This window comes from Brassica napus, chromosome A6 (genome assembly GCF_020379485.1).
Source record: "Brassica napus cultivar Da-Ae chromosome A6, Da-Ae, whole genome shotgun sequence".
NCBI lineage: Eukaryota > Viridiplantae > Streptophyta > Magnoliopsida > Brassicales > Brassicaceae > Brassica > Brassica napus.
Genome location: NC_063439.1, coordinates 27,550,769 through 27,577,234, shown reverse-complemented (window position 1 = coordinate 27,577,234; position 26,466 = coordinate 27,550,769). Strand labels below are relative to the sequence as shown.

Genomic DNA, 26,466 nt, shown 5'->3' with positions numbered 1-26,466 from the left:
ATTTGGTTCTGTTTTTAACTTTGCTTCAGTGTAACTATTAAAAAAACTTAAATTTTGTCTTCTTCTTAGTTCATCTTAAGGATTTATCTTCATTGCTTTATTTTAATTCTTTATTATCTCAAGTTTTTTTTTGGTCAAAGAATTATCTCAAGTTAAAGATGTGGATAATATTGGATATATTAGATATCAAAATCATCATTTTCATGCGCTAAAAACAAATTCAAGGGCAAGCGATTGTGGCATCGAGGATCTTGAAGTTGAAGCTAGTGGCCCACACATATCTGAAGACGTAGTCTGATTTATACCCGACAGACTGTCCGTTGATTAGGAGACAGTCTTTACCAGATTTCGACAACACCGATTTATCGATGGGTAAGACCGATTTGAAACCGGTGCACGTCAACTTTACGTTCTTGAAATCGCATGGACATGGGTTCGTCACTCTCACTTCCCACTCTGTTACGTCCTTATACAAGTTGCCGGTCTTTGATTGTTTCAGAGTTAGATTGCTACGGTCGCACCCATATCCTTCCAAATTTTCAAAGGCAATATATTTTATCATTTTCTTCTGTTTAAAGCAAAAATCGTATAAGAAAAATATTAATTTGTTTCTTTTCTTGAAGTCCTAATTTGATTTGATATATGAACACATCTAAACTAGAGTTTTGTTAGAATGACGTTATAATATCATTACATGGGTCAAAACTTACTAATGAACACTATTTTGCTATAATAAGTTTGATATGGTATATAGCATGAAGTGCACCCGAAAAGAAGAAGATATAAATGCATGAAGAATTATAAATACCTTGAGAAACGAAGGTCACGAGGATGAGGAGGCAAAGGAGTTTGCAAGCCATTGTTGGGTCTTTAGAGTTTTTATCAGAGAATTTCAGAAATGATATTAAGTATGAAGTAAGCCCGTGGCTGCTTAGATGTATATAAGGAGGCATAGGGTTTATATACTGCAAGAAACCAGCTTTAAAAGTAAGAGAATCCACAACAGTGAAATACCAATTAGTTATCCAATAGAAGTTAATTTAATGTCCATTAATTTGAGAAATTGTTAATATTAGTCAGATACCCATTGCATTCCTCATATACTAATTTTTAGTGTTGTTTATTTGAAAAACTTATGTTAACTTTCATATTAATTAGAAGATTTCTCATAATATTGTTTTAAAACATATCAGATTATTTAATATATTAACATGCATTAATTAATATTTTTTAATATTAGCAATAGTAAGAAAAATCTTAATATTAATATAATTAAAATCAATCTAAATAACTAAATACATTATAGATAATATAATTTTAAATATAAAATTAATCATAAAATTACAATATGTGAAGATATGATGTCTATATATAAAAATCTATTATAAATGATTTTAAAACGTATCATATAATTCACATCCTTCCAAATCTCATATTTTCTAGTATTAATAAAAAAATTAGAAATTTATAATTTTATTACTATAATAAATCTTATTATTTTAAGTGCTGGTTTGATGTCTATCTAATCCATGATTTATTTGTTTGCAAAAAGTTCACTTAGAACATTATCATTATTGTATTTTCAGTTGAACAGAAAGAAATGAAAAGTTATGATTTCACTACAAGAAAACGTAGCAGTAACAACGGTATTTTACGAGGAAATTATTTCCTCGTAAATTTACATAAGCTTTACAACGCAATTACGACGCGACATGACTTCGTCGTAAACTCGATGGTAATTTACGACGAAATGTATTCGTCGTAAAGTTAATGTAAGTTTACGACGAAAGTACGTGGAATGCAAAATAGTTGTAAACGTTACATCGACATTACAACGAATCATGTTACCGTTACATAAAGGTGAAAACGTGTATTGAAAGTGCTTTAACTTACCTAAGTTCGTTGTAAACGCGTTGTAAATTTTCCATGTAAAATCCATGTAAAACTTACCATATTTCTCTATATATATGTCATTTCCCACAACTCTCTTCCTCACAACACACAACTCTCTTCCTCACAACACACAACTCTCTTCTTCTCGAACCACCAATTACTATTTCGAAGATAACGATAACGAACATGAGTCATTCGTCTGTCTGCCAATTCAGTAGAGCGATAAGGAGAAAATGGAGGGAAGTGAAGTTGGTTTATACTTGAGTGAAACCTCCGACCATCGTCAAAGGTTCCTCTCAAGTACAAACCAGCTGCACTTCCGTCCACTTTCTCCTTGTCGTTCCACTGAATTGGCAGACAGACGAACGACACAGGTTCCTTATCGTTGTTTTAGAAATAGTAATTGGTGGGTTAACAACGCAATTACGACGAAACCAAATTTCGTCGTAAACGCCATGTAATATTACGACGTAAGTACGTCGAAAATGAAATTTTACATCGATATTACAACGAATCATGTTACCGTTATATTTAGGTGAAAAACTTATCGAGTTTCGTTGTAAAGTCGTTGTAAAAAAACTATGTAAAATCCATGTAAACTTTCCCTTGTAAAATCGTTGTTATATTTCAACTACCCAACTCGAAAATTTCTCTATATATATGTCATTTCCCACAACTCTCTTCCTCACAACACACAACTCTCTTCCTCACAAGACACAAACGGAAAAAAAAAAATTTAAAAAAAAATAGTAGAAAAAATGGTCGGTGGCGGTAGTATTTACGAGTTACGAAGTTGGATGTATTTGCACAAAGATTCCGACGGGAGAGTGACGAATGCATTTCTGAACGGGCTAGAGACATTCATGCACCAGGCGGGCTGTACACCGATCACGCAGGAAAGCGGTAAGATGTTCTGCCCCTGTTCAAAATGCAAAAATTCGAAATTTGCACGTAGTGAAACTGTATGGAATCATTTAGTAAACAGAGGATTTACACCACAGTATTACATTTGGTATCAACATGGAGAGGGTTATGGGGGAAATGAAGCTAGTAGTAGTAATGCTAATTTTGAGGATGCTCATCATAATGAAGAACCGAATCATGTGCATAATGAATATAATTATCATCAAGAGGAGCAGATGGTAGATCATGATAGGGTTCAAGATATGATTAGTGATGCATTTTTAGAAACAACTACAACAATAGCAGATGGAACTGGAAATGTAGAAGAACCTAATTTGGATGCAAAAAGATTTTATGAAATGCTAGATGCTGCAAATCAACCAATCTACACTGGTTGTAGAGAAGGTCTCTCTAAATTGTCTCTAGCAGCTAGGATGATGAATATTAAAACGGATCATAATTTACCTGAGAATTGCATGGATGCATGGGCGGAGTTGTTTAAAGAGTATTTGCCAGAAGACAACGTGTCTGCTGAATCTTATTATGAGATTCAGAAATTGGTTTATAGTCTTGGGTTACCCTCGGAGATGATTGATGTTTGCATCGACAACTGCATGATCTACTGGAAGGAAGATGACAAGTTAGAAGAGTGTCGATTCTGCAAAAAACCACGATTCAAACCGCAAGGCCGTGGGAGGAATAGGGTACCGTACCAAAGGATGTGGTACCTACCAATTACAGACAGATTGAAAAGATTATATCAATCTGAGAGGACTGCTGCGTCGATGAGGTGGCATGCCGAACATGTCCAGAGAGATGGTGAGGTTGCACATCCATCAGACGCAAGAGCGTGGAAACATTTCAACAAGGTACACGGAGATTTTGCTACAAATATTCGGAATGTCTATCTTGGGTTATGCACCGATGGATTTAGTCCATTTGGAATGTCTGGTAGACAATATTCTTTGTGGCCAGTCATTCTTACGCCGTATAATTTACCGCCGGATATGTGCATGGAACAAGAATTTCTATTTTTGACCATATTAATCCCAGGGCCGAAGCATCCAAAACGGTCTCTTGATGTTTTTCTTCAACCGTTGATAGAAGAGCTAAAGCAATTGTGGTCAGAAGGGGTGAGGACGTACGATTGTTCCTTGAAAACCAATTTTACGATGCGAGCAGTTCTGATGTGGACGATAAGTGATTTCCCTGCTTATGGGATGTTGTCTGGCTGGACAACACATGGAAGATTATCTTGTCCGTATTGTCTTGGATCCACGGATGCTTTTCAACTGAAGAATGGTAGGAAGAGTTGTTGGTTTGATTGTCATCGTCGGTTTCTTCCACTTGCCCATCCGTACAGAAGAAACAAGACATTGTTTCGACACAAAAAAATTGTCAGAGACAGTCCTCCTCCATATCTCACCGGCCAGCAGATCGAAGCGGACATTGATTATTACGGAGCTCAGGAAACAGTTAAGGTTGGAGGAAATTGGCATGTTCCTGGAAATATGCCTGATGGGTATGGTGTATCTCACAATTGGCATAAGAAGAGTATATTTTGGGAGCTACCGTATTGGAAGGATCTTCTCTTACGCCACAATCTGGATGTCATGCATATCGAGAAGAACTTTTTTGAGAACATCATGAATACATTACTTAACGTCCCTGGGAAGACAAAAGATAACAAAAAGTCAAGGATGGACTTACCTGATATTTGCTCAAGAAGTGAGTTACATATCAAGAGCAATGGAAACGTTCCTGTTCCCATCTTCCGGTTGTCATCAGCAGCGAAAACAACCTTGTTTGACTGGGTTGCATCGGAAGTTAAGTTTCCTGATGGTTATGTTTCAAATATGTCAAGATGTATTGAACGAGGTCAAAAGTTCTCCGGAATGAAAAGTCATGATTGTCATGTGTTTATGCAACGACTGCTTCCATTTGCTTTTGCCGAGCTCCTTCCAGCAAATGTCCACGAAGCACTTGCAGGTAATTATAAATTTATATATATACCTATGTTACGAAATGTTATTAATTTGATTCCTTTTAAAATATACAGCCATCGGAGCATTTTTCAGAGATCTTAGCACACGTACGTTCAAAGAAGAAGTCATCGAACAACTTCATCAGAACATTCCGATCATATTGTGCAACCTGGAGAAGATATTTCCTCCTTCATTTTTTGACGTCATGGAGCATCTAGTTGTCCACCTACCGTATGAAGCATTGCTTCGTGGACCTGTTCACAACGGATGGATGTATCCGTATGAGCGACAGATGAAACATTTGAAGGGGAAAGCAAGAAATCTTGCAAAGGTAGAAGGTTCAATAGTTGCAGGGAGTTTGACAGCCGAAACATCTAACTTCACATCATACTACTTTGCTCCAACTGTTCGTACGAGAAAAAGAGTTCCTAGAAGATATGATGATGGTGGAGTACCGACATCATATCCAATTGATGGTGTTCCTGACATTTTCTGCGAAATTGGACGGTTTGGTGGTAAAACGAAAGAAGTATGGTGGTCATGTGAAGAAGATAAACATAGTGCCCACACTTATATTCTGCTCAACTGCGAGGATGCAATGACCCGTTACTTTGAAAGGTAAATTTTTTTGTGAATGTTAATTATATGAATTGAAGTTAATTATGTATGATTTGATTATTTGTTCAATTTGCAGGATGTTTGTATCTCAAGTTGAAGAAGCAATACCAGGAATATCTGCAACTGATGTGGATACACGTAAAGATAAGCACTTTGTCAAGTGGTTAAAATCACAGGTAATATATCTCATACTATTATATTAATTAAGTAAGTGTTTAAGAATATATATATGTTTTTTGCAGGTTGATTATGACGATCCTTATTATCCCGTATGGTTTCATGAATTGGTTCAAGGTCCAGTTGCAAAGGTCACCACATCACCTATGTATTTCACACGAGGATTTACCTTTCACACATACGAGTATGGGAGACATCGGGCAACGAGTAACTACGGAATATGTGTGAAAGGTGAAACAGACTTTTACGGGATATTGCAGGAGATTATTGAAGTGGAATTTCCGGGGTTATTGAAGCTAAAATGCGTCCTCTTCAAATGTGAATGGTTCGATCCTGTTGTGAACCGAGGGATTCGGTATAACAAATTTGGTGTTGTGGATGTCAATTTTGGGAGAAGATACAACAAATTTGAGCCTTTCATTTTAGCTTCACAAGCCGAGCAAGTTAGCTTCCTTCCTTATCCTCGGCTTCGAACTTCCGGGATAAACTGGGTAACTGCTATCAAAGTTACACCTCGTGGACGCATTGTCGTTGGAGAAGAACCGCCCTTGCAAGAAGAAGACGCTATCACTGAAGTTGAGGTACCAGAACAACCAACTGATGAAATCCTTTTGATCGACCCGCAAAACTTTCAATATGAAGATATTCCCGAAGATGCGACAGATGAAGCACGTGAAGACGAGTTCGAGAGAAGCGACGATGATGATTGTAATGATAGTGATGAGAACGAAAACGATTTAGAGTGATGTAATATATGTATCAAATGTTGGATTTCTCTATTGTAATATTTTCTAAAAGAAAGAGTAAGAAGTAGTATGATATAAGATATGATGTTAGATGATATGTCACTTTGGGGTTTAGGGATTTCATTCTCGGTGTTTAGGGTTAAGCGTCGTAATTTCGTCGTAAATGGAAAAACGCGGGCCTGGTAATTTCGTCGTAACTCGAAAAACACGGGCCTGGTAATTTCGTCGTAAATTAAAAAACACGGGCCTGGTAAATTCGTCGTAAATGGAAAAACGCGGGCCTGGTAATTTCGTCGTAAATTTACGTCGATTTTACGACGAATCCTAATCTATATAAGGGGACGCCGAGAGCGAGGCTGCCTCGCTCATTCCTCCCAAATTCCTTTGCTCTCTCTAAGGTAAACTCTCTCTTCTCTCTCTCTTTTTTTTTTTTTTTAAATTAGTTTAGGTGATTAGTTAGGTAACGGAATTAGTTTAGGTGATTAGTTAGGTAATTAGTTTAGGTGATTAGTTAGGTAACGGAATAATATTTTTATTATGTCGTAACTGATAAAATTTATTTTAATTTTTTTTAGATGGCTCCTAGAAGAAAATCCAGAGCACCTAGTTATAGAGATTTGTTTGGCGACGATGGTTCCGGTACATCTTCTTCCGGTCCATCGTCTTCTGGTCCATCATCCTCCACCGCAGTTCCAGACTCTCAGCCTTCTCAGAGAGTTGCTTGGAGTCCTCCTCCACCGCAGATGCCTCCACCGCAAATGCCTCCACCGCATATGCCTCCACCTCCTCCTCCAGCGGCTGCACCTGAGCCTGTCCCAGAAGGTGCAGTTCATCCGGATTTGCGTGTGCCTTCATATGCCCCATTCGCGAGATATACGGTAGAGGATTTGCTTGCCCAGCCCGGACGAGAGGGTTTGGATGTTCTAGACCCCGATAGACCCCGAGGAACTTATTGGTAAGTTATTAATTTTTATTACATAAAAATTTAAAATATTTTTATTTTCTAACGGTTAAATTGTTTTCCTTTCAGGTTTGGGGCTAATAACCGTGTTGGCCGGAGCGTTTCGAAAACGATTAAGGGTTACTACGACGGGGCATATCCGAACTGGAGCAAGACTCCAAATCACGTTAAGATCACGTGGTTTAAAATGTTTGCGGTAAGATTTTTAAATTTAATTAAATTTTAACTTTTAAATATGTATATATTTTTTAAATATTATTATTAATTGTAATTTTTTCAAATTTTTTGTGTTTCAGCAAAAGTGGCATTGGTCTTTGGGAATCACCGAGATGGTGAAGGCGGAATTCGTTGCAAAAGCAAAGATCCGCCTCTGCAACACAGTCTCCGATTGGAAGGACAAGTGGGAGCTCGACGGGTATGAGGGAAAGCCCACTGAGCTCACGACGGATGTGTGGGATGGCCTCATCGCCTATTGGAAGCACCCGTCTTCGATCAAAAAGGCCAATTCGTGCTCGGCTTCTCGAAGAACGAAGGATAAAGATGGTAATTTGCCCATGCTTCACAGAACCGGCCAAAAACCACATGCAGGCATCCGTCTAGACGTTGTAAGTTTTGTTTTTAAATATTTATTTTAAAATATTCAATTAATATAACTTTTAATATTTTTTTTTTGTAGTTGGAGAAGACGGGAGTCTTACCATCTCTGTCTGACCTATTCAAGATGACTCACGCCACATCCGACGGAGTTTTTGTGGATCCTGCATCAGAGAAACTCGCTCAAGCAGTGGCTACTCGGATTGAAGAACGGGAGACGCAACTAACTCAGGAGTCTCCCGATGGATTACCCGTCACATTGTCCACCGAAGAAGCCGACCGAATCTTCGAAGAGGTAGTACAACTAAAATTTTTTTTTCATTATTTTTAATAACTATATTAATATATGTTTTAATTTTATAGCTGGCTCCTAGAAAGAAGGGCCGAATAGTCGGTATAGGCTCCGTTAACCAAGTTGCAAGGGCAACTTCGTCATACACTTCGAGACGGGATGAAGAGACTTCTCAGATGAAAGCTCGAATGGATAGCCAGCAGGTTCGTTTAGACTCTCTTGAGGATTTGCTAGACGTGATGGCCGTGGGAAACCCGGTTATGCAGAGAATGTTGAGTCAGAGACGAGCCGCTCTTGGGTTGCCAGTACGAGATCCCCAAGAGTCCGATCCAACCCGTCAACAGCCGAGCAACCCCACCGACTACTTCGATGATATGTAGTTTTTTTAATATTTTCGGTTTGTATTACGAATTTAAATATTATGACTTTTAAATGCTTTTTTATAAATGTTTTTTATTTTCATATTTCGTTTTAAAATTAAAATTATTTAAAATTCAGAATTTTAAATAAATTCAAATTTATATATATATATATTTGAGGTTAAAAATAATATTCAAAATATATTATAAAACGAAACGTCGATGTAGGCTCGACGTAAACATTTACAACTGATTACCGTCGAAAATAATTACGAGTCTTTTACATCGAAGATTTTACGTGGTCTTTACATCGAAATGTTACGTGGAGTTTACATCGAAATATTTACGAGGGTGTTACAACGAAAATGTTTACGTGTGCTTTACATCGAATCCATTACGTGGAGTTTACCACGAAATTTTACGTGTCGTTTACGACGAATCTCTGCCCTGCGCTTTACGAGGAATATATTTCGTCGTAAACTTAACAAGTCATTTACGACGAAACGTCGGTTACGACGGGCGTTTTACGACGAAACGTGTTTCGCGGTTCATTCGTCGTAACACCCCGTTTACGACGAAGTTACAACGTATATTGCCCTCGTAAAAAATATGTTTTCTTGTAGTGTTTATCATAAAAAAAGTTCTTCTATCAAAATCACATAAAATAGTTTTTTTTTTGCTAAAAAAGTCACATAAAATAGTTGACTTATTAACCATGGATTTATTTTTTTTTTTCATAAATTTACTAAAATTGTTTTCATATTTTTGTTTTTTGCGACCGATAAACTTAAAGTTGACACACTTTAATATGTTTCAGTTGAATCCCTAATTTGCATAATAAATAAATATGTAATTATTATAATATAAATATATTACCGCAATTTTATTTTATTTTAAACATATTTGTTTGTACACAGATTTACTCAAATTTGCTTCTTCTTTTTTTTTTTGAAACACAAAAAAAAAAATTGAACCACAAATTTAATCAAATTTGCTATACTTTGCTAAATTTTCCACAAATTTGTTCTTTAGGCAAATATATTTACTTGTCAAACTTAGTTAGAATTCCATAAATTTATTTCATTTGAACTGGGATTTGTAACAAATGAATTTTTTTAGTTAAACCAAAAGCTGACCATAATTTTCTGGCTGTTAAGAATTGAGATTAGCAAGTTACGTAGCTCAAAAAACATGCGAGATTTCAGTCAAGGGAGCTGCTTCGATTTTATTGTAAATGAAGACATTAAATTCGAAGAAGAAAAAACACTTCCAACGTTCTTGGAAATTTAGATTATACCATGCTGATGTCAAAAAAGGTTTTACTATAACAAGAAATTCTTTAACATCCAGAAAATAGTAAAAACTGAAACTTTGAAACAAAGCTAAAATAAACAAAAATCAATAAAGATTGAAGTTTGGTTTAGCCAGTGATGTTCTGAGACTTGTTGAGGATAACTCCTTCATACTTGACTTGGAACCATTTCATTGCATCATCCTTGGTCACTCTGTGTTGGATACCAACACGAGTCTTGCATCTACGGCGACGAGCCACACGGTATCCTGGACGTTCGAGAACAACATAGAAGTCCATTCCGTAGATACCAGTAGATGGATCGTACCTAAACAGACGAAATGAATAGAGATAAGAATCACAAAAACAAGCATTTGCCATTCCACAAATAAAACATTAAAGTCTTTAAATTTATAAAAACTAATCTGAAAATTCCACAAAACAGTATATCTTCGTAACCTATAAGTTATCATCTTATATCAAAATCTAAACTTAACATCGATTCCACAAAAACCAGCAAGTCTCATCATTTTCAAGCCAAAAAATTCTATAATATCTAGAAAGTCGTCATATATTATCAAATCCAAACTATATCATTATACAAAACCAATTAATTCTTTACATTTGATAAAACCCGAATCCAAAATTGCAAACCATGAACTCTTCACCTATAATCAAATCCACAACGTTAACACTCCACATGACTACATAGCACGGAAAATCGTTGGAGACTAGTCTCATTCATTACATGCAGACCTATATGCAAACAAAATAATCAATGTAGTTCAAATTAACAAAAAAAAAAGACTTACTTGATACCAAGATCAATGTGCTCTTGGATACCGAAACCAAAGCAACCAGTGTCACTAAAGTTCCTCCTAAGAAGCTCATACTCCTTAACTTTCAAACCACTCTCAAGAAGCTGCATTGCCTTGTCACCTCTCACAGTCACATAGCACGCAATCTTTTCGTTACGCCTGATACCAAAAGACCTCACAGTGTATCTCGCTGTTACACAAAATCAATAAAACATATTATTAACAAAATAATAAAAAATGAAAACCTTAATAGACTAAGACATTAACATACCCTTGGAGAAAACAGGGGTTTGTCCACTGAGCTGTTCCAAAACCTAATAAAGACAAAACACAATGATTCAGAAACACACTGTCCTAAAAAAACATGGCTACGATTTAAATCAGAGAAAAACAAAAGGGGACCTTGGAGGCACGAGTGAGACGATCACCACTCTCACCAACGGAGATGTTGAGAACAAGTTTCTGGACCTTAATGTCCCTCATTGGGTTCGACAGCTTCTTCTCCGACGCCTACAATCATAGATAGATAGATAGATATAGACACAACACAAAGTAAGAGCTTGATTCGTGGAATCCATAAAGAGGGTGAAAATACCATTGTAAGGAGATCAAAGTCGAGTTAGGAGAGAAGAAGCAAAGAGAGTTGCGGAAACGAAAGCTGCGTCGAGTGGGAAGTGAAATGAGTTATATGGGACGGAACTAGGGTTTCTTTCTTGGAACTATAATGGGCCAAGTTTACGAAGCCCATAGGCCTATGTGGCCTTTTTAGTTACTAAAAGAAATTGATTCCAGAATAACCTTCACCATTCCGGTTTATAATTTTGTTTCGATTCAATGTGGTCCAGAGAGCTTGATAGCTTCAATTATAAACGAATTATCTTCATGACCATTACTATAATCCGTCTCTTACGTCTCTTTTTTTTGGCAACAACCGTCTCTTACGTCTACCCCAGACATTTTCGGGCCAAAAATTGTATTCAATTAATTTATATCTTATTTTGTTGACTTCTCTCCGGGTCGTGCACTTAAAAATGTATAGCCTGTCACCTCCCTACAGTTTATTTAAAAAAACGAAAAAGCGGTGGTTGGTCCGTGAAAAAGATAAATGATAGAGAAAAAAGTGGTGGTTGGAGAAGAAGAAAGTTTCAGTGATGAATTCAGATCCTAAAATGAAACATGATGTGTTCTTAAGTTTCAGGGTCAAGGACACTCGTGACAACTTCGTTAGCCATCTATGCGGCTGTCTACGTAGAAAACGGATCAAAACCTACTTGTTTGACGAACTACCATACGAAGAGAGATATGAAGAGTCGTTAAAAGCAATCGAAGTATCAAGAGTTTCAGTGATTGTGTTCTCGGAAAACTTTGGGGATTCGAAGTTTTGTTTAGATGAAGTTGTAGCTATCTTGAAATGCAAAAAGAGGTTCGGTCAGATTGTTATACCTGTCCTTTACCATGTTGATCGTGTGGACATTGAAAATCAGACAGGAAGCTTTGGAGAGGCCTTTGCTAAGCGACAGGATAAAGCCGATCAGATTAAAGAATGGAAAGATGGTTTTACAGAAGCCATTAATCTCCCCGGATGGTCTACTTCCCACTTGAGGTATAACTCCAATTCACACTTTCCATTAAAATGCGTTATAGGCTTTAATAGATATCCTTTCTTTTTTTTGCCAGGGATGAGGAGATGTTGGTGAATGAAATAGCTCTTGACATCGAGAGCAAACTTCTAAGAGCGTCAAGAACAAAGGTTATTTTAATATGAAGTTTAAAGGTTTTGTAGCTCACAATCGTTGGCCAAAATGATTTGAATCCATGTCAAAATATTTGAGATTGAGTGAATCAGCTTGATGTATGGCTATTCGATATTACTTTAGATCATTTAATTATTTTCACAGATGTGAGATCTGTATTAAGATCTTGTCTTGTTCTTATACAGGTCATAATTGAATGGTCTCTAGTCATTATCAACCTCATGTTGGAAATACCTTCATGTGTCTTCGACCAGATCTCTTCTACTCAAAAACCTTTGTATGCATTGGCTGCAATGTCAATGTCATTTTTATCTTGTCTACTTTGCCTCGTAGATCTCTTTCATAAAGGCCGAGTTGAGAGAGTTGTGTGGAGGTGGAGTTTGCCCGTTCCTTGGTTTCACTATCCAACTCAAAGATCAAACAGGTTTGGTAGCTTTCCAGATATTGTTGGGTTAATTTGCGCCTTGTGCCAAACCATTCTCACAGCCGTTAACTATTCATTCATCACACATAATGATGATTCACCCATTAAGTTCTCGGTTTGGCCAATCATGTTTGCTCTTGGTTTACTTTGCACTTTGTTTATCAAAAGAGCCAGCTAGTTATTTTTCCTGTTTTATGCGTAGTTTAACTCTCTAAGTAGCTGAACTGGAACACTCTACGCGTTTGGTATGAAAAGATTATGTTCGTATTATTCTTGTGTAACAGTTAAGATTTGCTTATGATTCATAGTTCAGACTTGGGTTGACTATTTGATGATTCCTCCAAATTAATATTAGAGTTCAATAATATGAGTAGAAGATTGAAGTATCCAAAGCATAGATAAAATAAGACCCAAACACTAAAATAGACTTGAAAGACTAAAAGCATAAATAATGATGGACATGAATTCCTGCATCATGAAATATGCAATTTACTTGATTATCTTCTAGTTCCGTTTTCTGAACAAGTCGATGACGAGTACAGTAACCAAGAGATCACCACGTCTTCTGCAAACTCTAAAGGACAGTTACGTACAACGAGAGAAATATGAAACGCACCGATCAGAAAATCTTTGAAAAGATGTTGAAAATTTTAAGTAAAAATTAAACAATTTTTATCGGATTAATTGAAAAATACTGTAACTTTAGTAATGAAATTTGAGCCTAAATAGTGACACTCCGTAGCGTTACAATAAGGATATTTTAAGCAAAATTCACACACACATTATTCAAGTTTAAAACACCCATTCGCAATAGTTTTAATAACCTCGTACTCCAGTACACTCACCTCAAATACCGACTCGACCCGGGGTATTTATTAAAAGAATGTGTGAAGTCGAAGTCAGTAGTCGATCTATCTAGTATCATCTAATATGGCAGAAGGCTCAGATGTGGTCAAGCTTCTTAACAGAACCGAAAGAGTTTGCATCACTCAAAAGAAGATTTTAATCCTACAAGATCTCCTACATCCTTCGGGCTCAAAACAAAATTGATGATTCATTAGTTAAAACTGCTAAATGGTTTCAACTTGATTTGTTTTTATCGGTTGTTTTATTTCGGTCTGACTTCCCAAATTTACTTTTTGTTTTTTGTTGGTACTAGAATAACATTTTAAATGTAAAAATGTTTATACCATTTCTTGCTTTAAAAGGAAAAATTTCTAATAGAAAATAGATTTATTCCGATGTGTTTCCGTAAAATATCAATTTTAAAATAAAAAATAAAAGAATGTATTTTGTCCTATACAAAGAGTGAAAATAATAATTTCTGTTTTAGTTAAATAAATAAAAGAAAATTCAAATAGTTTTGCCTCCTAACACTATTATAAAACAGATACATGAGTTAGAGGTTCTCTTAGATCTGACAAATTAGCTCATGCAAACCATGGTAGATAACAAAGTTCTCCTAGATTGTACTGTACAGTAACCATTTAGACGAAAAATACCAAAAGAATAGAAAAAAGTTGCAAAGAAAGACAAAAAAAAATAATTTACAGATAATGATAATGACAACAAAACTAGGAAAACCCAATGAATTACCCTTCTTTTTTCGCTATAGTCAATTCTTTTTAAGTCTCATCGTGGTCCAGAGAGCTCAATAGCTTCAATTATAAACGAATTCTCTTCATGACCATTACTAAAATTCCTAGAAACACTAGGACCTCTAGCTTCATACCCACTTTGTGTCTGCTCATAACCATATTGTTCCACTAAACCTTCTAAAACCTTCAAAACTTCAGACATCCTCGGTCTTAAACTCGGATTTGGCTGTGTACAAAGCAAAGCCAACTCCACAACTTCCTCCAACACCAACTCATCAAACTTTCCCTTCAAATCTCTGTCCACCATCTCTGCAAATCTCTTCTCTGCTTTCAACGTCCTTACCTGATCCAAAACAACCAAAAGACTTTGATGCAATGCCATATGCAACTCAAAGAATGTAACAGAAAGATTACTTACCCAACTCAATATCATTCCTTTTCGAATCTGACCATTGACCGGATCAATCATCTTATGACCCGTAACCAGTTCAAGAATCAGTATCCCGAATCCGAAAACATCGGTCTTCTCCGAAGACTGTCCTGTGGAAAGGTACTCAGGAGCAATGTGTCCAATGGTTCCTCTAACTGCTGTAGTGACATGTGAATCTCTCTGGTCTAAAAGCTTCGCTAGACCAAAGTCACCAACTATGGCTTCAAAGCTTTCATCAAGTAGTATATTTGCAGCTTTGACGTCTCTGTGAATAATCTTCGGATTGCATTGCTCATGCAAGTAAACAAGTCCCCGAGCTGCACCTAGTGCAATGCATATCCTTCTGTTCCAATCTAGAGACGGCTTATCTCCATAACTATCTGAATAAATGGCACATGAGTAACGTTTTCTCATTATTCATATAGAAAAGAAAAACATAATGAGAAATGTTATAATTTGTAACCTCTCAGACGATCAGCGACACTTCCATTAGGCATATAGGGATACACGAGCATTCTCTCTTCTGATGTCATACAGAAACCAAAGAGACGTAGAAGATTACGATGAACAGCTAAACCAATCATCTCAACTTCGGTTTGGAACTGAACTTCTCCTGTATAGTTTGGATCTTTCAACCTTTTAACCGCTACAACGGTTCCATTCGGAAGGTAGCCTTTGTAAACCATCCCGAATCCTCCTTGTCCTAGAATGTTCTTTGGACTGAAGTTGCTTGTCGCGGACTGTATCTCGCGGAAACTGAACCTTTTCAGATGTCCTATTTCAAATTCATAGTCTTGCTGCACTATAACATCCATAAAAGATAACAGGTTTTAGAAAAGTCTTGACAATGACAGAGACGCAAAGATAGAGAGTAAGAGATGTTTACCATATGATCTAGAGAGGCGTGATCGATGCCATAGCACCCAGAAGAAGAAAAACATTAGAGAGATGATGAAGGCGACAATAATGCCAAATGCAAAAGAGAGCACTAAGCTGTGATGTTTGCTATGGTCCTTTTCAGACAGCCCTGATGCTGCAGATCAATTACCACAAAGTTAAAAACTATTCATGTTTCACACCGAAAGAGCTTATTTTGAAGACAACATACCATTCCTTAAAGGTGTAGCAGCATCTGAGCAAAGCTCTAGGGAAGCTGAGCCACAAAGGAATGCGTTTCCTACAATCCTACAGCAAGTACAATTCATTAAGGATCTTTTCACACAGTTTATAATGTGCGGTTTTTCGATAAATCTTACCTATAGTCTTTTGCTAATATACGCGGTGTTGGTCCACTTAGATTATTGAAAGATAGATCCCTATTCAAAGTTTTTCATAAGAAACATTAGTCTTAAAGATACATTATACAAAATAGTATACTGATAAAATGCAATGTTAGGTAGAGCAAAGACATACAAGAAAGAAAGACCTGAGAGGCCAGCCACAAGCTGAGGGATTCTCCCTGATAAAAGGTTTCTGCTGAGCCGCCTACAAGACTTGTAAGATATTAACAAACCACAAGTGTAACTAAACCAAGAATCATTGTACCAAACTCACAAGTAGTTTAGGTGAGTTAGGAATCCTAAAGAAGCTGGGATTTTTCCACTAAACCGGTTCCCAGAGAGATCAAGAGTCTTAAGCTCAGAGAGTTGGCCTAACTCGGAAGGTATTGGACCGGTTAACTGGTTATTCTGCAGTAACCTACAAACATTAAACAAGTTATAAGCCACTGTACACAACAGTCACATTCTTGGTTTTCAAAGATTGAACACAATTTGTTTACTCACAGTGTATGAAGATGAGTAAATTCTCCAATGTTTGTTGATATTGTCCCTGATAATCCTTTACTAGCCATCTCTCTGCATAAAAGAGATTCAATAATAAGAAAAAAAAGAAGAAGAAGAAGAGACATTTGTTGCGGTGTGTGATAATACTTACAGAGAAACAACGAAGCCTTCAGCAGAGCAACCAACCATGTTCCAAGTACAAGGATCAACAGAGTTTATGTCCCAACCAGACAAAACCTCTGTTTGATCTTTCATCTTGTTCTTCACTGACATTAACGCAGCGACTACAAGAAGAAACAAAAAAAAAGTTAAAACATTTTTTCACTATTGATTTTGTCCTGAAAATGAACATTACCTTCATAGTTAACACCCTTTGGAGATAAGAGACTGTCCATGGCGTAAACAGAACCAAAAGCCCAGAAGCCTAAAAACATGAACTTCATCATCACAATCTCCATTTCAAGAGAGATAACAAGTTTTCTTTCTTTCTTTTACTTTGTTCAGTGTTTTTATCGTTTTGCCGCAATTATTTGTCTGCTGGGTTCTTTGCCCCATTGTCTAGGGCAAATCAATAGCGCCATTAAAATCAATGAAGCTAACATTTTAAAATACATTTAATTCATTAAATTATTTGGTGGCCCGGTTGGTTTCTGAGTTATGAGTTTGATTCGAGCGAAGAAGAAGACAAAATGAAATAAGATTGAAGATTAGTTATGGAAGCGAGATATCCTCGAGATTGTCAAAGGTTTGTTCCCTTGTCTTATGACTTTCTTTTCTTCTCTGTCTGAATCTCGAGTCTTTGACACAGTGTGAGTGAGAGTAGATCCTCTGTGATCAAACCTACGCGAAGGATTAGTTAATTAAATAGTTTTAACATTTTACAAAACCATAATCTTTATCATTATAAAATAACGAAATATTGGTCTTATAAATATATTGAAAAGTTAATAAATCAAAACAACCATTTTATTTATTTTTATAGTATATAATTAAATTTTATTGAATTACTATTGATTAAAAGTTATTAAAAATTAAAAATTACAAAAAATGATACATTTATTACGATAGTTTAATGTTTTTTTTTAATATGTGAAAATCCTTACTAATAAAATGGACCTTTTGAGGCTCCATAGAGCGTCCACATCAGCAAAAAAAACATCTCCCGAAAGATGACATGTGGCATAAAATATAGTTTTATACTTTAATATTACTAATTTTCGCAAATTATAAATAATATGTAAACATACAGCATAAAAATAGAAAAACTACGTTAAACATATGTAAGATTACCATTTTTCACTTGAAAAAAATACGGCTTATCTCCATAATCCTTACTAATAAAAGGAACCTTTTGAGGCTCCATAGAGCGTCCACATCAGCAAAAAAAAACTACTCTCAAAAGATGACACGTGGCATAAAATATAATTTTACACTTTAATATTACTAATTTTCGCAAATTATAAATAATATGTAAACATACATCATAAAAAATAGAAAAACTATATTAAACATAAGTAAGATTACCATTTTTCACTTGAAAAAAATACGGCTTATCTCCATAATGTAACATTACCATTTTATAAAAAAAAAACATTATATATAATTTCGAAAATAATAAATATATGTAAACATACAACATAAAAAATGGAAATACTACATTAAACATATGTAAGATTACCATTTTACATTTTTAATTTAAAAAAAAATAATATGTAAACATACAACATAAAAATCCTTACTAATAAAAGGAACCTTTTGAGGCTCCATAGAGCGTCCACATCAGCAAAAAAAACTTCTCTCAAAAGATGACACGTGGCATAAAATATAGTTTTACACTTTAATATTACTAATTTTGCAAATTATAAATAATATGTAAACATACATCATAAAAAATAGAAAAACTACATTAAACATATGTAAGATTACCATTTTTCACTTGAAAAAAAGACGGCTTATCTCCATAATGTAACATTACCATTTTATAAAAAAAACAAAAAACATTATATATAATTTCGAAAATAATAAATATATGTAAACATACAACATAAAAAATGGAAATACTACATTAAACATATGTAAGATTACCATTTTACATTTTTAATTTAAAAAATAATAATATGTAAGCATACAACATAAAAAATAGAAAAACTACATTAAACATATGTAAGATTACCATTTTTCACTAAAAAGAGACGGTTTATCTCCATAATGTAAAATTACTATTTTGTAAAAAAAACATTATATATAATTTCGAAAAGAATAAATAATATATAAACATACAACATAAAAAAAATGAAAATACTACATTAAAAATATGTAATATTACCATTTTACATTTAAAAATAACAATAATATGTAAACATACAACATAAAAAAATAGAAAAACTACATTAAACATATGTAAGATTTTCATTTTTCACTAAAAAAAAGCGGCTTATCTCCATAATGTAACATTATCATTTTATAAAAAAAGAAAAAAACATAAATATAACTATTTGACTATTTGTCCAACTTATTCTATTAAACATTGCCGTTTTACATTAAAAATGTAAAAATACATTAAGATTTAAACATCTATCTTAAAATATAAAATATAGATATTAACTAAATATAAAGTATAAGAAAGAGAAATACTCAATATATAGAAAAATAAATAATAAGTAAATTTTATAAATATATAAATATACGAATTATATATACAATAATAAGTACATGCACAATTTTTAAAAAATGGAAAGAGTACATTAAATATTAAACATCAATCTTGAAATGTAAAATATAGATATTAAGTAAATAGAAAGTATAAGAAAAAAAATACACAACTTAAAAACAATGGAAAAAGTATATTAAGATTTAAACATCTATCTTCAAATATAAAATATAGATATTACGCAAATAGAAAGTATAAGAAAAGAAAATACACAATTTAAAAAATGGAAAAAGTACATTAGTATTTAAACATCTATCTTAAAATGTAAATCTATCTTAAATTATAAAATTATTAGTAAATAGAAAGTATAAGAAATAGAAATACACAATATAAAGAAAAATAAATAATAAATAAATATATAATATAAGAAAATACCCAATTTAAAAAATGGAAAATTACATTAAGATTTAAAAATATATCTTAAAATTTAAAATATAGATATTACGTAAATAGAAAGTATAACAAATGGAAATATACAATTTAAAAAAAAAGGGAAAACCTACATTAAGATTTAAACATCTATCTTAAAATGTAAAATAGAGATATTAAGTAAATAAAAAGTACAAGAAATGGAAATACATATACAGGAAAATAAATAATAATTAAATAATATAAATATATAATATATGAATTATATCTATAATAATAAGTAAATACACAATTTTTTAAAAAAATGGAAAAAGTTCATTAAGCATTAAACATCTATCTTAAAATGTAAAATATATGATAAAAGTAAATACACAATTTAAAAAAAGGAAAAAGTACATTAAGATTTAAATATCTATTTTAAAATATAAAATATAGATATTACGTAAATAAAAAATATAAGAAATGGAAATAAACATTTTAAAAAATGGAAAAAGTACATTAAGATTTAAACATCGATCTTAAAATGTACATCTATCTTAAAATGGTAGTAAATTATATAAAAATGAAAATAACTCATTAAACAAAAAAAAATTAAAAATGTATAGTTTTACATCAAGAAAGTCCCTGTAAAACTCATTATTCCATCAACCTCACACTATCAAGGAAAACTTCAAAGCACTCGAGCAAAAAAATGGTTCTACCATCAATTCTTGCCGTCCCAAAAACCTTTAATGACCTTGAAAGAGATTTTTTATAACAACAAACTTTTTGTTAGGTGGATTCATTGTTGGGAAACCCGCAACTTTCAAAAACCAAACTTATTCATGGGAATTGAATTGCTTTTCATAGACTCAAAGGTATTCTTACAAATTTAAATTAATATAATCCATAATTTTATTGTTAATATTCGTACTAGCTCTTTCATGATCAAACCATTACAGTTAATAATCATTCAAGCGCTTATCCCGAAACACTTCCTTCCTCGCTGAATCAGGTATTGGTTCATGTTGGTTTAGTATTGTTTTTGGTTTATTAACCGGTTTAGGATGGTCCTATTGTAAATATAATTTAAGTTGGTTTAGCATATATTATGCTTAAAATAACTTAAATTAAATAATAGTAATATTATGCTTAAAATATAATTTTAGAGAGTTTTCAAATATAGTTTACAGAACATATAGGGGATGAATTTAATTTATTAAATTCGTTTATTACTTAAAACTAAGTTTTTTAAAAAACATACTGAGTTATAAATATGAGTACAACATGAAGACAAAAATATAAATATTTGATTTTCAAGATAAGAAATTCAGCTTTTATTCAGTTACTCAATATATAATATCTTAAATTTTTTTTTAAATATACATAATTTATATATATAGATTAATCTTTCAAACTTAAACTAATATATTATATATGAATAATGTTTTTAAATAAAAATAATTTCTGATTTAAAAAAATAAAAACAACAAATGGTTATTTTCAAATAATGGATGTAATTTACATTATACTATCATTTAACAAGTATTAGATACTTTTTGATATATCATTATTTTCTATTTCCGGACAACAATAAATTGTTAAACATCAATATCATCTAGGTTAAGTATACGAACAACACAAATTCAAACATCACAAAAAATATTTACATAAACATTATAATACAATAATTTAATCAAAAAATACAATTAAAAAACAATATTCAAAAGAATAGTTATATACTTAATATTTGAAAATCAAAGATATTTTGCTAAAATTTTACTTACCTGGCCAAGGAGATCGTCCATCTTTTTACGGATCGATAGATTGTTGAGCATGTGGTCGAACCGAAAATACTCTGCAGTTTAATTAAATATCTAAAACATTTATTCAAATACTCAACAGATAGTTTTGCTAAATATGATAACTAGATAGCCAACAAAATTACAAAAAATATTTAAACAGTAAAAAATATGTTACTTTAACGTGTTAAAATTTAAAAATAAATTTTAATTATGACATGCATCTTAACATTTATATAAATATATATCATAAACTAAATATAAATAATTTAACAACTTAAATTAAAAAAAATAAAAATCCCGGGCGTAGCCCGGGTTAATCCCTAGTACTAAAAAAATATAACTTTGTGGAACGGATGAAGTATAATTTTGTTGGACACTATAGCGTACAATTTCCTGTTTTTTGAAATCTGAAAAAAATTGTTTTGACTTTTCATTTTTTCCTTGTTTTTCATTTTCCCTCCTAATTACTCGACTTGATTTGCTTTTAGTTACTACATATGCTAATTCGTAAACGTCAACTTCTAATTTGGGCCCATGCAAAGAATCGGGCTACGTATCACATTTCTCGTGAGCTGGGGCCCACCCACACTCAGCGAGGTAAACGCTTCAACTTCCTTCTCTCGGAAGCTGGCGCGAAAAAATCTAAAACTTACGCGCGCGCTAGGTGAAAGTCTAAATCCAAAAGCCCATTTCTGCTTTGCTTTCACTTTAAATCTATTTCATCAAACTCACACGCCTACCAACTGTTCGACACAATTCCCCAAAGAAAAAACTCCGAAGATGTACGTGGTGAAGCGCGACGGAAGGCAGGAAACCGTTCGCTTCGACAAGATCACCGCGCGTCTCAAGAAGCTTAGCTATGGCCTCAGCGTCGATCACTGCGACCCCGTCCTCGTCTCCCAGAAAGTCTGCGCCGGCGTCTACAAAGGCGTCACCACCACTCAGCTCGACGAGTTAGCCGCCGAGACTGCCGCCGCTATGACCGCCAACCACCCCGATTACGCCTCCGTCGGTTTCTTAATTCCTTTTTTTTTTGAACTGCCTTCTCGATTGCGTTGTTTAAGCTTTTGATTGTTTATGTGATTCAGTTGGCTGCAAGGATCGCTGTCTCTAATCTCCACAAGAATACGAAGAAATCGTTTTCAGAGACGTGAGTCTTGTTTTCTTTATCTATTATATATTCATGTGAATTGACTTTGGGGTATCTTCAGGGTTAAGGATATGTACAATCATGTCAATGAGAGATCTGGACTTGACTCTCCTCTTATTGCTGATGATGTTTTAGAGATCATTATGAAGGTATAATAAATAAAGCTTTGTCTTTTGATGGAACGTTTGCTTTTGAATTTTACTCATTTCTTTTGGTTATTTTTTTTCAGAATGCTACTCGTCTGGATAGTGAAATCATTTACGACCGGGACTTTGAATATGACTACTTTGGATTCAAGACTCTTGAGAGATCATACCTCTTGAAAGTCCATGGGAAAGTGGTTGAAAGGCCTCAGCACATGCTCATGAGGGTTTCTGTTGGCATTCATAAACAGGATATTGATTCAGCTGTCCAGACTTACCATTTAATGTCTCAGCGTTGGTTCACTCATGCATCTCCGACTCTCTTTAACTCTGGAACTCCACGTGCTCAAGTAATGTTTCCCTTATTCTTTCTGTTTTTTTTTTCTTTTTGGACGCATCTGCATTCGTTTTACTGATGTGCGGTTTTGGATTTGCAGCTAAGCAGCTGCTTTCTGATCTGCATGAAGGATGATAGCATTGAGGGGATTTATGATACATTGAAAGAGTGTGCGGTTATAAGTAAATCAGCTGGGGGTATTGGTGTTTCTGTTCACAACATCCGTGCTACTGGAAGTTACATTCGTGGCACTAATGGAGAATCTAATGGTATTGTTCCTATGCTGCGGGTGTTCAATGATACTGCTCGTTATGTTGACCAAGGAGGTGGCAAGAGAAAGGGTATACATTTCATTGCTCATGATTGTTTCTGAATTGCTAGTTCTGTTTGTCTTATATATATTTTGTTTGCAATTGGTGAAGGAGCCTTTGCTGTATACCTTGAGCCATGGCATGCTGACATTTTTGAGTTTCTGGAGCTCCGGAAGAATCATGGGAAGGTACCCTCGCGAGATCATTCACTTTCCTACAATATAATCTGGAATTTGTCTCACCCACTCTTACATTACACTTTATTTTTATTTCAGGAAGAACACAGAGCTAGAGACTTGTTTTATGGTCTTTGGATACCGGATCTTTTCATGGAAAGGGTCCAGAGTGATGGGCAATGGTCACTCTTTTGTCCTAACGAAGCTCCAGGTTTGGCAGATTGTTGGGGTGCAGATTTTGAGAGACTTTACACCAAGTATGAGAACGAAGTTAGTGATTTCATCTTGGCGTTTGCTACTTCACTTTCAGAATTCAAACTCTTGCAATCATAATTCCAGCTATGCTCTATTTCTATGGATTTGAACCAGTTCTGGTTGTTTTTATCTTTAGGGTAAGGCTAAGAAGGTTGTACAGGCACAGCAGCTCTGGTACGAAATCTTGACATCCCAAGTTGAAACAGGGACACCATACATGCTTTTCAAGGTAAGAAACCTTCGTAACTATGTATGTAGCCACTCGGTATAATTATATAACCTCAGGTTCTCACTCTTCATTTTTTGAAATTTTACTGTAGGATTCATGTAACAGGAAAAGCAATCAGCAGAATCTGGGTACCATAAAGTCTTCCAATTTATGCACCGAAATAATAGAATACACAAGTCCAACAGAAACTGCTGTGTGCAATCTTGCATCTATTGCTTTACCTCGATTCGTTAGGGAGAAGGTGAGTTTAAAAAGGTGTTTCAGTGATTGATTTTTCTTTGTCACTTGTTTAACTCTTGACATGTCTTACACCTCGCAACAGGATGTCCCCTTGGACTCACATCCATCTAAGATTGTAGGCAGTTTGGGCTCAAAGAATCGTTACTTTGATTTCGACAAGCTAGCAGAGGTCAGCGCTTAATTACTTAGCTCATTTCTATAAGTTTCCATGTCTGCAGTTTGATGTTGATTTAATAAAACATATATTCTGTTTCTTCAGGTGACTGCAACCGTTACTGTTAATCTCAATAAGATAATTGATGTGAATCACTATCCTATGGAGACGGCTAAAACTTCAAACATGCGTCATAGGCCTATCGGTATTGGTGTACAAGGTCTTGCAGATGCATTTATCCTTCTCGGAATGCCATTTGATTCCCCTGAGGTAAACTTTTTTCGCATGATTGAATCAACCTTTCAAAGTAGTTTTGTTCTCTGGTCTGAGCAGCTTTTTTTTTTGTAATAATCTTAGGCTCAGCAACTGAACAAAGACATATTTGAAACCATATACTACCATGCACTCAAGTCATCTTCGGAGATTGCTACTAAGGAAGGTACATATGAGACATACCAAGGAAGTCCTGTGAGTAAGGTATGTATCTCAACCTGCAATTTTTTTGTAATATCTGTTCAACGTTTACATAAACTCTTGGAGCTAATTGCTTGGTTGGCGTATCTTATGATTTTTAGGGTATTCTACAACCTGACATGTGGAATGTGATTCCTTCGGATCGCTGGGACTGGGCTGCTCTCAGAGATATGATTTCGAAGAATGGAATTAGAAATTCTCTTTTAGTAGCACCAATGCCAACTGCTTCAACCAGCCAGATTCTTGGGAATAATGAATGTTTTGAGCCGTATACCTCAAACATCTATAGTCGCAGAGTCTTAAGGTATGCAAGAAAGCTCCACAAAGTTATGTTTCTGGTTTTCTCCATAGGCTCTCTCAGTCTTTGTTATTTCCTGTGTTTACAGTGGTGAGTTCGTAGTTGTGAACAAGCATCTTCTTCACGACTTGACTGATATGGGACTGTGGTCTCCTACGCTCAAAAACAAGATAATACATGAGAATGGTTCTGTTATAAATGTCCCGGAGATTCCTGATGACTTGAAGGCAATTTATAGGTATAGATTTTCCTCAATTCTTTTTATGTTCTGATTACTATGTGTTCAGATTTTTTAATTTGTATGCAAAATGACTCAGGACTGTCTGGGAGATTAAGCAGAGAACAGTGGTTGATATGGCGGTTGATCGTGGATGCTTTATAGATCAAAGCCAAAGTTTGAATATACACATGGACAAACCCAACTTTGCCAAACTCACTTCCTTACACTTCCACACTTGGAAAAAGGTATCAACTTATCTTAAAGCTCGACTTAATGATTGCATCAGTAGTAAGTAGGAATGTTGAAAAAGGAATCTGTTCAATATGATTGCATTCGCTTCACTTGCTCCGATTCAGTCTTGATTTGCGGTCGAGCTCACAAAATTGTTATTTTTGTGAATATTGAAAGGGATTGAAAACGGGGATGTACTACTTGCGATCACGTGCTGCAGCAGATGCAATAAAGTTTACAGTAGACACAGCGATGCTAAAGGTAAAACAACCAACACTTTTGTGTGACTGTGTGATTCTCTAGTTACTAGTGAGTAGTGAGCGAAGTTGACATTCGCCTGTGATAACTGCAGGAGAAGCTTAATGTAACTGAAGAGGATGAAGGAACAAAGGAAGAAGACAATGAGACGAAAATGGCACAAATGGTATGCTCTTTGACAAACCCTGAGGAGTGTCTCTCTTGTGGAAGTTAAAACAATCGAAAGTTGGTCTGAAAGAGCCTGCGTCTCTTTTATGTCTGTGTGAGTTTTTCGTCTGTTGATTTGTGTAGGGTTAACTTAAGTACTATATAATGTAATCTAGTTCCGATAAAACCGCCTTGTTATTCGTGTCGTGTGTGAAAGTTAACAAGTATCCTTTGCGAAGTGTGTAACAAGAAGTTGCTCAATGTCTGTTTATGCTGCTTCTTTCATCCTTCCTTGGATGTCTGAAACTTATACTATCTTTGAATCTAATGGGCCATGGTAGATTTATTTGGGC

The 26,466-nt window shown here is 34.5% G+C and overlaps 6 protein-coding genes across 7 annotated transcripts; 3 read left to right on the top strand and 3 right to left on the bottom strand.

Moving 5' to 3' along the window:
• Window positions 1-159: 159 nt before the first annotated feature.
• Window positions 160-1,462, bottom strand: BNAC07G18640D. Its single transcript, XM_013876832.3, has 2 exons — window positions 809-1,462; window positions 160-528 (listed from the first exon to the last, which is right to left on the bottom strand). The coding sequence occupies exons 1-2, from the start codon at window positions 951-953 to the stop codon at window positions 221-223; spliced, it is 453 nt and encodes a 150-aa protein (XP_013732286.3). The 5' UTR covers window positions 954-1,462; the 3' UTR covers window positions 160-220.
• Window positions 1,463-6,150: 4,688 nt separating this feature from the next.
• LOC125609860 (classical arabinogalactan protein 9-like) lies at window positions 6,151-7,631 on the top strand. The gene is made up of 2 exons (XM_048781422.1): window positions 6,151-6,720; window positions 6,898-7,631. Exon 2 carries the CDS (start codon window positions 6,898-6,900, stop codon window positions 7,279-7,281), a length of 384 nt encoding a protein of 127 aa, XP_048637379.1. The 5' UTR covers window positions 6,151-6,720; the 3' UTR covers window positions 7,282-7,631.
• A 2,145-nt stretch (window positions 7,632-9,776) lies between these two features.
• On the bottom strand, window positions 9,777-11,422 carry LOC111198778 (60S ribosomal protein L11-2). The gene is made up of 5 exons (XM_022688032.2): window positions 11,233-11,422; window positions 11,040-11,147; window positions 10,909-10,951; window positions 10,632-10,827; window positions 9,777-10,147 (listed from the first exon to the last, which is right to left on the bottom strand). Exons 1-5 carry the CDS (start codon window positions 11,233-11,235, stop codon window positions 9,949-9,951), a joined length of 549 nt encoding a protein of 182 aa, XP_022543753.1. The 5' UTR covers window positions 11,236-11,422; the 3' UTR covers window positions 9,777-9,948.
• Window positions 11,423-11,494: 72 nt separating this feature from the next.
• Window positions 11,495-13,142, top strand: LOC111198777 (disease resistance protein RPV1-like). The gene is made up of 3 exons (XM_022688031.2): window positions 11,495-12,240; window positions 12,315-12,387; window positions 12,577-13,142. Exons 1-3 carry the CDS (start codon window positions 11,789-11,791, stop codon window positions 12,991-12,993), a joined length of 942 nt encoding a protein of 313 aa, XP_022543752.1. The 5' UTR covers window positions 11,495-11,788; the 3' UTR covers window positions 12,994-13,142.
• A 1,103-nt stretch (window positions 13,143-14,245) lies between these two features.
• Window positions 14,246-17,459, bottom strand: LOC111198775 (probable LRR receptor-like serine/threonine-protein kinase At5g45780). Of its 2 annotated transcripts, XM_022688030.2 has the most exons (11): window positions 16,983-17,459; window positions 16,779-16,911; window positions 16,628-16,699; window positions 16,398-16,541; window positions 16,257-16,328; window positions 16,100-16,159; window positions 15,952-16,028; window positions 15,730-15,876; window positions 15,307-15,645; window positions 14,832-15,223; window positions 14,246-14,756 (listed from the first exon to the last, which is right to left on the bottom strand). In XM_022688030.2, exons 1-11 carry the CDS (start codon window positions 17,083-17,085, stop codon window positions 14,448-14,450), a joined length of 1,848 nt encoding a protein of 615 aa, XP_022543751.2. In that variant the 5' UTR covers window positions 17,086-17,459; the 3' UTR covers window positions 14,246-14,447. The 2 variants fall into 2 exon arrangements, with proteins under 2 accessions (XP_022543751.2, XP_048637377.1); XM_048781420.1 differs by having other exon boundaries at window positions 14,246-15,223; window positions 16,983-17,415.
• Window positions 17,460-22,030: 4,571 nt separating this feature from the next.
• LOC111198774 (ribonucleoside-diphosphate reductase large subunit) lies at window positions 22,031-26,374 on the top strand. Its single transcript, XM_048781419.1, has 17 exons — window positions 22,031-22,498; window positions 22,579-22,640; window positions 22,702-22,789; window positions 22,870-23,133; window positions 23,221-23,461; window positions 23,543-23,619; window positions 23,707-23,877; window positions 23,999-24,091; window positions 24,183-24,332; window positions 24,414-24,500; window positions 24,591-24,755; window positions 24,843-24,962; window positions 25,061-25,263; window positions 25,346-25,495; window positions 25,575-25,722; window positions 25,886-25,969; window positions 26,061-26,374. Exons 1-17 carry the CDS (start codon window positions 22,271-22,273, stop codon window positions 26,178-26,180), a joined length of 2,451 nt encoding a protein of 816 aa, XP_048637376.1. The 5' UTR covers window positions 22,031-22,270; the 3' UTR covers window positions 26,181-26,374.
• The last annotated feature ends 92 nt before the right edge of the window (window positions 26,375-26,466 follow it).

Excerpts from the sequence above, each read along its gene's own strand:
- BNAC07G18640D (XM_013876832.3), bottom strand. The coding sequence starts at position 953 with ATGCCTCCTTATATACATCTAAGCAGCCACGGGCTTACTTCATACTTA. Across the intron at positions 529-808 it reads CGTGACCTTCGTTTCTCAAG|GATATGGGTGCGACCGTAGC; the intron begins GTATTTATAATT and ends AAAATTTGGAAG.
- LOC125609860 (XM_048781422.1), top strand. The coding sequence starts at position 6,898 with ATGGCTCCTAGAAGAAAATCCAGAGCACCTAGTTATAGAGATTTGTTT.
- LOC111198778 (XM_022688032.2), bottom strand. Across the intron at positions 10,828-10,908 it reads AACCCCTGTTTTCTCCAAGG|CGAGATACACTGTGAGGTCT; the intron begins GTATGTTAATGT and ends TTTGTGTAACAG. Across the intron at positions 10,148-10,631 it reads CACATTGATCTTGGTATCAA|GTACGATCCATCTACTGGTA; the intron begins GTAAGTCTTTTT and ends TCGTCTGTTTAG.
- LOC111198777 (XM_022688031.2), top strand. The coding sequence starts at position 11,789 with ATGAATTCAGATCCTAAAATGAAACATGATGTGTTCTTAAGTTTCAGG. Across the intron at positions 12,241-12,314 it reads TGGTCTACTTCCCACTTGAG|GGATGAGGAGATGTTGGTGA; the intron begins GTATAACTCCAA and ends TTTTTTTGCCAG. Across the intron at positions 12,388-12,576 it reads TAAGAGCGTCAAGAACAAAG|GTCATAATTGAATGGTCTCT; the intron begins GTTATTTTAATA and ends GTTCTTATACAG.
- LOC111198775 (XM_048781420.1), bottom strand. The coding sequence starts at position 17,085 with ATGGAGATTGTGATGATGAAGTTCATGTTTTTAGGCTTCTGGGCTTTT. Across the intron at positions 16,542-16,627 it reads TTTACTCATCTTCATACACT|GTTACTGCAGAATAACCAGT; the intron begins GTGAGTAAACAA and ends TAATGTTTGTAG. Across the intron at positions 16,329-16,397 it reads CTAACTCACCTAAACTACTT|GCGGCTCAGCAGAAACCTTT; the intron begins GTGAGTTTGGTA and ends CAAGTCTTGTAG.
- LOC111198774 (XM_048781419.1), top strand. The coding sequence starts at position 22,271 with ATGTACGTGGTGAAGCGCGACGGAAGGCAGGAAACCGTTCGCTTCGAC. Across the intron at positions 22,641-22,701 it reads AAGAAATCGTTTTCAGAGAC|GGTTAAGGATATGTACAATC; the intron begins GTGAGTCTTGTT and ends GGGTATCTTCAG. Across the intron at positions 24,756-24,842 it reads TGCCATTTGATTCCCCTGAG|GCTCAGCAACTGAACAAAGA; the intron begins GTAAACTTTTTT and ends TAATAATCTTAG.